Genomic DNA, 11,104 nt, shown 5'->3' with positions numbered 1-11,104 from the left:
CATTGCCACCAACTCCTCTATCTTCAATACCACAACGCCGGGTTTGCAGGGGCGACCGCTGTCTGTCTGTTTCTTTTAATGGGTCTGATCAAGGTATCACCTGAAGCATCATATTTTTTAATTGTAATTGAGGTCGACCTGTTGCTGTGATGAACAGCATGATGTGGTAGAGTAGAATCATAATAATTTTTTTGTGAAGGCTGTTGATTATTCTGGCAAACATTCCACTTTTATATATAATATATTTTAAAAACTTTTTTAATTAAAATATGTTTTATTTCTTCATCTTTCTTGCATTATTATTATTTATCTTTATTTCCTATATTTGACTTATGTCTGAATATAAGCCTTTGTTTTTAGTAATGTCTTTTAATAAGTTGACTTGTTCAGGTCAACATCTTTTGTAATTCATCAGCTAGTTATGATTCAAAGTTCTCCCAGGCTAAACTGGGTTTGTGACAGCCGGTCAATATACGGCTCCATCAATATTTAATATGGGAAGATTTTAAGTTTTCATGAAACTGACTGGATGTACTCTGAGTGGGTGGCTGACCATATGGTGTCAGTGTTCTGAATAACAGATGACCTCAGATCAGATTTATCTTGAGAGGGAGACGGGGAGAGAAAAGAAAGAGAGATGGGGGGTGCTTTGGCAACACTGTTCATCTAACATTCATGCCAATAAAACAGGCTGAGCTAAACCGAAGCGAGAGGGAGAGAGAGCTGAGAGATGGAAAGAGGAGGCAGAGAGCAGAGACAGAGGGGTGAACAAGAGACGGGCGAGGAGAGAGATTACAAGCAGCACGAGGAAGAGGGAAGATAGTGTGAGTGAGATCAGAGAGGGAGCGAGACTTCCTGCTACACTTGCAGCCTGTTGAAAGATGAGGAGATCAAGTTCTTTACCAAAATAAAACTTGCATACCAAGAGTTTGACACACTCTTAGACCAAAATTAAATCCAATATTTGCTCGGAAAAAAAAAATGACATTGCCATAGAAGCCGCAAAATATGTCACAGTCAGAGGGAAAACCAATGGAGCAACAAATGAAACTGTACTGAGCTCCCCTGTGATTTGCCTCAACTTTTTGATCCTACTGTAGTCCTCACTGATACATCAGTATTACATTTCTTACATTTTGATACTTAAATTGTAAACCCTGTGCAACTTTGGCAGAAGTTAACTCAATTATGGTCATTCTATTCAAGTAAATTTAAATTAGGGAGGGAGAGTGCAAGAAAAGTAGTTTGCAAAGTGATGTATGCGGGGGATGGGGGTGGGGGGCAGAGAGAGAGAGAGAAAAGAGAGTGCAGACAGACAAAGAAAGGGATGAAGAGGGAGGGGGGCCGAGCGAGAGACACCCAAAAGAACACCTGTTGAGATTAGGGTTGGCACGCGACCCACTCCAACTCGCGTGGCAGCTGCACCTCACTGGAACAATGGCAGTAAAAGAGAGAGAAAGAAAAAGCCAGAGGAAAGTTTGAATGCACTACTTATCCTTTCAGGTCATGTGTGTGTGTGCCTGTATGTATGTATGTGTGTGTGTGGCATACTAATGTGTGCACTGAGAAAGAAAGAGAGAGACAGAGAAGTATGGGCAGCCAAGTAAAAGACATGTGTGTTCAAGTTAACTATGAAGCCAAAAGTGGGTGAAAGGTCTTATTTATCTTTGGGTTGTAGAATGGAATAGAATAGAGGACACCTGCTCAAGGTACTGAATAAGGTGATAGCTTAAAAAGCTTGCCAGCTGTCACTCCAGGTGCACTGAGTTCCTAAGAGTTTATTAGAGGAGAGCCGGGGCACCTCCAAGGGTGGGGGGCAGGAGGGCCATGCCCCTCCTGATACAGTTAATGGCCCCTCCACTATAAAAAAAATTGCCGGAAAACATTTCTGTCTTTAAGAAGCTCTGACATGCTCATTTTTTTGAGATAGCCTGGAGGTATTTTGCAAAAGCCTATTAAAGGAATAATAAATCACCTAACATGTATAGATATGTATCACATTAAAGTAGGATTGTTGAGGTACTCAAAATAAAGTTGCTGACATAGTTTTCACCTAACCTATATACAGTAATTCAACAACATAATCGAATCCCAGAAAGTTCAGTCATGGCTTTCGGTTTTGATGTGCCACCCAAGACTTTCAGTGGTCCCACCCGGGCACCCCTATGAAAAAATTCTGGGGGCAAAACTGGAGGAGAGAAAAAAAACTATGGATAAAGTGTATTATATTTGAATTTTAGAGTGACTTTAATCATGGATTTACAGTATATTCAGACCTGCTGTGTTGCTGTTTTTGCTTTAAAGTGCACAGTTATTTTGAAACCTATTATATGATTTAAAGCACTCTTGACAGAAGGCTGTTACATTAAGCACAGCTGCTTCTATAGCATAGACTAGACGCTATACCATTTTCCTGCAGTTGCTTATTAAAATGGCGTTGAGGAGCGGTGTGAGTTTATGAGTTAACATTCTTATTTCCATTGCAGTTCTGCTCCATGAACACACAAATTGGAGCCCAATTACCCATTGCTTTACTTGGATGCACTGCAGATATGAGGCCATATTGAATATAATTGTACCCACTGAAATGCATCCAGCAATGCTGGTGACTATACTTTCATACTAATTTCCCCGCGGTGATCCAAGTCACCTCTGACTCGCCTTTCATTTAGACTCAGAGCATCTGACCACCTCTCTCATTCATTCTCTCTGAGACACGCACACACACACACACACACACACACACACACACACACACTCGCACACAAACACAGAGACCTATTTTCATTTCCAATTCATTTCATATTTTGATGGCATTTTCATGTGCGGAAACGTGCTTTGTTGGAAGGTGAAATCATTACAGTGGGGACTGATTTAAAACCGAGTTTTTTTTTTTTTTTTTTTTCCAAACTCTATTGTGCTTTCATTTTAATTTAATATCACTGCTTGTTCTACCTTACCACAGTCATGGCATTCATACTTTATTCACACGCACACGCACACACACGCGCGCGCACACACACACACACACACACACACACACTGCACAACATCATCGCTCGGATGCCTCTCTATCGCACAGAGGCATTATGTAATTCACCCCTGGTAACTGTTCTGGATGCTCGCTCTGATCTCTGTTACCCTCCCTAAATTCTGTACAACACAGCCCAGCTGAGTCCTCTCTGGCTCTGCGATGCCATCTAGCGACCATCCGACATCGCCCTGCAGCTTCTATCCACCGTGTCTGCCTGTATCCCTTGTCTTTCCCCCTCACTTTTTTTTAACTACTTTGAAAAAACTACTCATTATTTTGCGAGGGGAACTACGTTCGCCCTCAGGAAACAAAGATTGATAGAGACAGGTGTCTGTAATAAATGTGTGATGTTATTACCAAAAGCATAAAGTAGAAAAACAAATGTATTGAAAAATAGTGATCAGAATAACTCGGACAGTGTAAAATTGACTTTTTTGTGGTGATTTTACAAGTTCCTATGTTTAAAAAACAAACAAACAAAAAAACACAACAAAAACGGCTAATTCAGCGTATTTTTTTATTCTTGCCGTCCTTTATTTTATACACAACTTCTGTTTTGTTTTGTAGTAAATTGTGTATAATTGTCTCCGTGCGTAAAAGAGATAAATCCTGCGTAAAAGCGCTGTAGCGTGAGTTTTTTTTTCTGTCACTCATTCATGTTTGTGTGACTTAACGGGAAACTGCAATCGATGTCAGTTTAGAGGTGTGCGGATGTGTGCGCTTGCACTGGCAGTTTGCACACACCGCCGCCTGCTTCTTCGCCTCCCTCTCTTTTCTCTGTCTGGTGCGCTGGAGGAGAGGGTTGGTTCGATGTGTGTTATGTGACAAAGGACCGCCCAACCCCGCCTCGTGGAGAGAGGGAGAGAGAGAGAGAGAGAGAGAGAGGGAGGTGAAAGCGCAGAGCATATACAGCGTGGCTTAGAGTCTTTTCTCACAGCAGCTCAACGATCATTATGTGTCCAAGAGACATTTCCCTGTTTGTGAAGCGCTCCCGTTAGGGAGGCTCAACTGTTGAACATAGTCTTGGTTAACAAAGTGATGGTGCAAGACCTCGCTCAGTGGCCACCTGTGGGCACACAACCACAAATTTAAACAATTATCAATCATATCGATTAGGAAAAGTCACCTATTTTCCTATGAGATCATATATATATATATATATATTATATATATATATATATATATATATATATATATATACATACAGTACACCAGATAACCATTATTGTGCCAACCTTGGAAGGTGGACCTAGGCTATAAGGTTTTACTCTCCACAACATCTTCACATTGTAAACATTAGATAATGCATAACTACAGCAGCTGCATTGCGATGGCAAGTGTTTTGGCTCCAGATTCTTTCTATTCATTATAGGTCCGCACCATTCATAACATTAACAGTGTGTACCAGAGAGCAGCAAAGGAGGTTAATATTACAGGGTATGTGTCTTCTGTTCAGTATTACCAGGGCAACACAGTGGTACAAACTGTGCTCAGTGTTAAAGTTTCCATATGGTAAAGTATACTTAGCTTCCCATATAGCTGTACGTTAATGGCATACACATGGGCTGGTGGTAAGAGAGTAGAAAAAGGGGGTTCCATAACATAAGCCAGTGTCTCTTTAAAAAAATTGAAGTTTCTTGTTGTATTCTGGAATGAGGTCAGACACGAGGCTCCTCATTGCACGCGCTGATTATTATTAGATTCCATTTTCGGCCAATCAGCGCCGAGGGGGGCGTGAGTTTGGCACAGAGGCAGGGTAGCGACAGCGTGCCATTGGTGGATTTTTATCGCCGTTGTATCTCCGGGAAGGGATAAATACAAGCAAGGGGGGCCGGACTGGAGGGCTGCTTGAAACTCGACTGCAGGTCTGCAGATGGAAGGCGGACAGTGTAACTCTAGGTTTCTTTTTTTCATACCCAGCATGCATGGCTTTTGTGTCTAGGAGAGGGGACAGAGCCGATGCAGGGAAAAGCACTTACCTTACACACTGTACTTGGGAGCCCTTTGTAAGAGCCCGGGTGCACAGTGTGGCACTCAGTCTGCGCTCTGCAGCTGCATAGACTGTGTTCAGTCAGCACACGGCTGAATTGATTTTATAACACAGACGGAAGAGACTGGGAGAGACAGATATCAGAGGAGAGTGGGCTATACTGTCCATGCTGTTCAAACACCTCCAGAAGCTGGAAATTAAACTTTTTTTCTACATCTTTAGCCTTTTTAAGGCTACACTGGACTGAACTGTTATACTGCACATCTCAGGAGTGAATTACTTCTTTTTTTACTCAGCTCAAACTGTGAAGAGGGGGGAGAAAAGAGCTGAGTTTGCTTTAAAGTGAATCGGAGGACCAAGCAGAGAGGGAGAGAGACAGAGCAAGTCTCCCTCTGTGTCAATAACTGGGCAGCATGGTGCAGAAAATGAGCCACACAGAGAGCACCGCCGAGGCGCTGTCCTTTTTCGCCGGGGACTCGAGCTCCGACTCCGGGGCGTGCATGGATCTGGACCCGGCCGCCTCGCCTCTCTCCCCGGGCTCCACGGCTTCTTCAACCGCCGGGGACAAGCTGGGAGAGAACCCGGCGTGGTGTAAAACTCCCAGCGGCCACATCAAGAGACCCATGAACGCATTTATGGTGTGGTCGCAGATCGAGAGGAGGAAGATCATGGAGCAGTCCCCGGACATGCACAACGCGGAGATCTCAAAGCGGCTGGGGAAGCGGTGGAAGCTGCTCAGAGACAGCGACAAGATCCCGTTCATCAGAGAGGCGGAGCGGCTCCGGCTCAAGCACATGGCGGACTACCCCGACTACAAGTACCGGCCGAGGAAGAAGGTAAAATCAAGCGCTTCCAAGCCCGGCAGCAGCGGAGACAAGGGGGAGAAACTCAACGGTAGCTCTAACAACACCAGCACTAAGGCATCCTCATCTTCGAGGAAAAATGGATCCAAATCACCCAGCAGCAGCAAACCCCACAAATCACTTTTCGGGAGCAGCAGCAGTAGCACCAAAGCATCACCGTTTGCCTCCGAGCACCCATCAGAGCACCACCACCACAACTCTCTCTACAAGTCCAAATCTGTCTCCTCAGCAGCCAAGCAGATACCGGATGGCAAGAAGCCCAAGCGAGTGTACGTGTTCGGGAGCAGCAACTTGAGCGTGAGCCCCGCGTCCTCCGTGGTGGTCCCGGCCAGCCCGACGCTCAGCAGCTCGGCGGACTCTAGCGACCCGCTTAGCCTGTACGAGGACGCGGCCAGCGGCAGAGAGGAGGGAGCCGACTCCCCCGGCAGCAGCGGCAGCCTGGGCGGGTCTTCGGAGCGCCACGGCGGGCACACATACAGCAGCAGGCGGGCTTCCTCGCCGACTCCATCCGGCTCGCACTCCTCCGCTTCGTCCCACTCGTCCTCATCCTCTTCATCGGAGGATGAAGAGTTTGAGGACGACTTGCTCGACATTAACCCGAGCCCCAGCTTTGATAGCATGTCGCTGGGGAGTTTCGGCTCCTCGGTGCTGGACAGGGACTTGGATTTGAACTTTGAGTCCGGCTCCGGGGGCTCCCACTTCGAGTTCCCCGACTACTGCACGCCCGAAGTCAGCGAGATGATCTCCGGGGACTGGCTGGAGTCCACAATCTCCAACCTGGTGTTCACATACTGAAAAAGGCAAAACGACAGGTAATATCCTGTAAAATATGACCACAAACAGAGTTCCTGGTGCAGTGGGCGTTATAATCTGTGTTATAACTACACCAGACTAAAACTAGTCCCATCTCGTCTACACAAGCTGCAAATCCCTGGAAAGCTTAACTTTAAAGCAAATAACTTGCTTTTTGTACTTTTCTTCGGATGCATCGGACTGGGGACTCGGTTCAACCACACAAGCGGAGTGCAAACAAGAGAAGGAGAGAAAAAGAGAGACTGTTTCCTGGCAGTGAAACGCTCAGCGCTGAACTGTTTTTGAACAACTTAACTGTGATTGATTTGCACGTTACGCGGTCCGCCGTTCACTTAATCAATGTTGTTGCTGATTAAAAAAAGGGACATTTCACATCTTTTTACCAATCGCCAAGTGAACTTCACCACTAAAAAGGTACAGAAATAGGACTGTCGTGCGACATTTTTATTGTGGTGTGTCACCGAGAGGGATTTTTAATGAAACGGAGGTGGGTTGATGTTTTTTAAAAGTCGAATATTTTTCTCAAAAAGCAAAAAACATGTTAAGCATGATAGCCTACTTTGTTCCTATCTTGTGCTGAGATTTTCTGTGAGACTGTCGAGCAGTTTAAAAACTAGTATTAGGGTTATTTAAATGGATAGGTGGCGCTCGCTTTCGGTTCTTCTCTTTAAAAAAAAAAGGACATTGAAATAATCACCAGCTGTTGTAATTTTTCAAACTTCAGGATTCAAACGCAACTTCAAATCTGTGCTGAACTTTATACACGTGTTCTCTACGATTCAGGACCAAAATTTCTTTTAATTTCAGATGATAGCTATAGAGAAATCCTCACCGATTTGTTTTTTTCATCCTCTGAGCTTTGTTTTGTACATGTATTTAGATGCCATTTTTAATGGGATGTTGTATTTATATACTGGGCCAAGCATTTTTGACTTGATCATTTTTTTTATTTCTTGTATACATGATCTAGTCCTGTTTTTTTTCTTACACGGTTGTTCGTCAGTACGTCTGTGTCTGTCACATTTCCTTCTCAGGCGAAGGGCTAGAGTTTTAAAAACACACGACTTTTGATTTCATTTTATATTTAAATGTACACACTTTTTGGACACTTAAAAGAGAGGAAACAGTTTGATTATTTTCTCAGTGTATTTTTGTACAAATCTATATCGAAAATGGGGGAGTCAACAATCGGTGTGTGTAGCCTACTAATACAGCTGTATTGGATTTCCTAATTTTTAATACCCCGGCAGGCTGGTTTTCATGCTGCCTTCAAGTGCTCCTGGTAAGCTCGTACTTCAGAATTTGTATCCCCTGTTTCAATGCTTTTGTAAAGACAGCCAGCAAAACAGACCTTATATCACTGTGGTGCCTATTGTTTAATATTAGCAGTTATAGGTACCGAGGTATTTTTAAGATACGTGACCAGAGTAGAGGACATAATAAGCATCAGGTGTGTGATTGGTGTTTTAATTCACAAATTTGGCAAATTTTCTACCACTTTTACCAGCACCTACTGGCAAGATTTCGTCGATGTCCAATCCCTGAACATCCTATGTTGTCAGTACAAACAGAAGGCACTTAGACACCCAGTTATAAGGATGCAATTACGATTTTTCCGACAGCACTTGAAAGCAGCACCAGCCTTTGTATCTGCCTACCTTCTACGTTTACAGTGCCAGTCTGCAGGCTCCTTAAAGACACAGGAATGCATTATTTCAGAGGCTATTCCTGTGGACCATGTGGGTTTTTACAGCATCGCTATCTTAAGCAGCCACTTGTTTTTTTGCATTATTCCGTCAGATATCTTTGCCTATGACAACAATTGAGGAGATTGTAGCTTTAAATTTGACTTATTTCTTGATGTTTTCATTGACTGATGTCAAATTTTGCCAATCAGCCACTGGATTGACAAGGCTATCAATACAGCAAGCAAACAACAAGGATGATAACATCAAGCATATTCAAATTTCTGACTTGAGTTCCGCAAACACCTACTTGTACTGCGTTTCTCATTGTATTTGAATATATAATCTTTTCTACTTGTCAGCTAACTATTAGCTAATAATTGTTTTAGTATCTTTATGGCATGGTGAATAGCATTTGTATTTCAGATTCAGGTTATTAGCTGTTGTGTTTTTCAGAAAAAAATGAAAAAATGAGGAAAAACGATGAAACGTGAACTCGATCTTTGTATATTTGACTGTATCATAAAGCAAAAAGATTGTGTGTTTATGTACGTTGTTGCTATCGAGGACAGGCACTGTCTAGAACTGCTATCTTTTACACATCCTTACTTACATTTAAGGTGGTCAGTTCAGGACTCTTTTTTTATATATATATGAAAGCATTTTTAAATATATTGACTTTATTTTTCATCCATCCTGTGCAATATGCTGTGTAGAATTATCATTTATTGTCTCTAATCATGCCATAAACAAAGGACCCGCCCTTTTTCTGAGACTCAGAGAAAGGGGGGTGAAACTCATGCCAGCTAAATTGTGTCCATTCACTGCCTGTCAGATTGTTGATATAAACTTGTGTACAGAACTTTTTCAAGGAAGGAAATAAATATCAGCTGGAACTGAAACTCTACAACTCTGACTTTTATCATATGCAAAAAGTGACATTCCTGCATACACACTATTAGATTCCAATAAGATATAGCAAATCCTGATTATCACTACCAACTTTTTGCCTTGATTAGCATGTCATTGATCCTTTGGCAATGCTTTTCAAAAAAATATATATAAAAGGAGTGTAGTACTCAAAGCCAGAACACACAGTCAGCTATTTACTCATAGCTTCCCACCACACCTGCTTTTTATTAGCTAATCCATTTTTTATGTCAATTTATAATGCAGCTGGGTACAAAAATGATAATTGATAGCAAATCTGATTTGTTCCAAAAAGTGATTAATATGGAATAACTAACAAGCATAGGCTGATATATTTCTAAAAAATGCTTTTGGAAATCCACCCAAAATGTGTGGCAACAAACTGCTTCCCAACCAATAACCACCTACAAGCAAACATGACTTTGGGCGCAGCGGTGTGAAATGAAAAGGCCATCATTTCTATAGTTCAATTGTTTAGTTACTAATAAGTGAAAAAAACCTGTTGTGCAAACACCTCCATCTACATAAAAGGTCTGTGTTTCTCAAAGTTTCACATTAAGTGAGTATTTCCCATATCTGCATATCCCTCTCAAGACTTTTTTGTCCTTTGCACTAAGTGTAAATGGCCCCACAGATGGTACACCAAGCTTATGGAAAGCTAATCACTGAGCTATGAAAAAAGCACCCTTTTACCCCCAGTTACACTACAATAGACAGGACTGACTTTGAGAGTTTTATACCAGGCTCTCCCCTTCCCTATCGACTTAGGATGCATGGTCCTGATTCTGCAAAGCCTTTGGGAAGCTTATACAACATCACTCTGGAGCCAAGGTGCATTTATATAGACTCAGACAGAGAAAATCAATAAGATTATTTAACCCTATGGTGACACATATTTAATAGGTTTTTCATGTTAAGCTACCATAAGGCTTAAGTCCACATCATGCATTCAAAATGTATCTTAGTAGGGGAGTGTTGATATGAAACATTTTGGTCCGTACTGATGATAACATGACATGACATAGCTTGAAAATGACTGTGAGTGTATACACAGATAGGAATCCCAGCAATACTGACACGCTTTCATGATCTTTTTTGGTTTGAAGATCTTCAGAAATCCCAACAAATGATCAAATTATTAGTTTAGATGGATCTGCATAAGCATAAAACATCATCACGAACAGCAATATATGCATGGAGAGATAGATGTTTCCCCCTTAAACCGCTATAAAACAATCACTTCTAAAAATATGATGCATTAGAGAAAAACTGCTGACATAATTATGTACCGCCTGCATCCTTTATCACATCATCCTCTGTTCAGTACTCATAGACTCATCTAAAGCCAAGAACATGAAAGGTAAACCTGTGTTGACCAGATGGAGCTTCACAGCAGGGAGCTGCCATTAAAACATCTGTACAATGTATAGGTAGAGTATCCACTCACATAGAAGCCTTATTTAACAGACCACGAAGGGGTAAAGGTTAGCACTTTTACCAGCGTCCTATGACTAACAGCACTTTGTCATCACTAATGTGCTCCTGAAGTAGCCAATTATGTTTCCTACTTAGCTTTGTGTAATTATCCAAAATATATTATTGCTGAAGAATAAAATGTTGCTTATTTGCGTGTAATAAACACTGCACACATATGAGGGTCACTTTAATTGGCTAAATGGTAAGGGAAAGCTGCAATAAATGTATTTTTTTTTATTGGAGAATGCACTGCAATTAGCAGCTCAGAAGGTAAATCTTCTCTAGCTTCATCCCAGCCAAACTGATGCTCTAT

At 42.1% G+C, this 11,104-nt stretch overlaps 1 protein-coding gene across 1 annotated transcript; it reads left to right on the top strand.

Moving 5' to 3' along the window:
• Window positions 1-4,877: 4,877 nt before the first annotated feature.
• On the top strand, window positions 4,878-9,292 carry sox4b (SRY-box transcription factor 4b). Its single transcript, XM_042489869.1, has one exon. The coding sequence runs from the start codon at window positions 5,438-5,440 to the stop codon at window positions 6,680-6,682; it is 1,245 nt and encodes a 414-aa protein (XP_042345803.1). The 5' UTR covers window positions 4,878-5,437; the 3' UTR covers window positions 6,683-9,292.
• The last annotated feature ends 1,812 nt before the right edge of the window (window positions 9,293-11,104 follow it).

This window comes from Plectropomus leopardus, chromosome 7, assembly GCF_008729295.1.
Source record: "Plectropomus leopardus isolate mb chromosome 7, YSFRI_Pleo_2.0, whole genome shotgun sequence".
NCBI lineage: Eukaryota > Metazoa > Chordata > Actinopteri > Perciformes > Serranidae > Plectropomus > Plectropomus leopardus.
The sequence above is the reverse complement of the archived record's forward strand: the minus strand, read 5'-3'. Positions and strand labels throughout refer to the sequence as shown.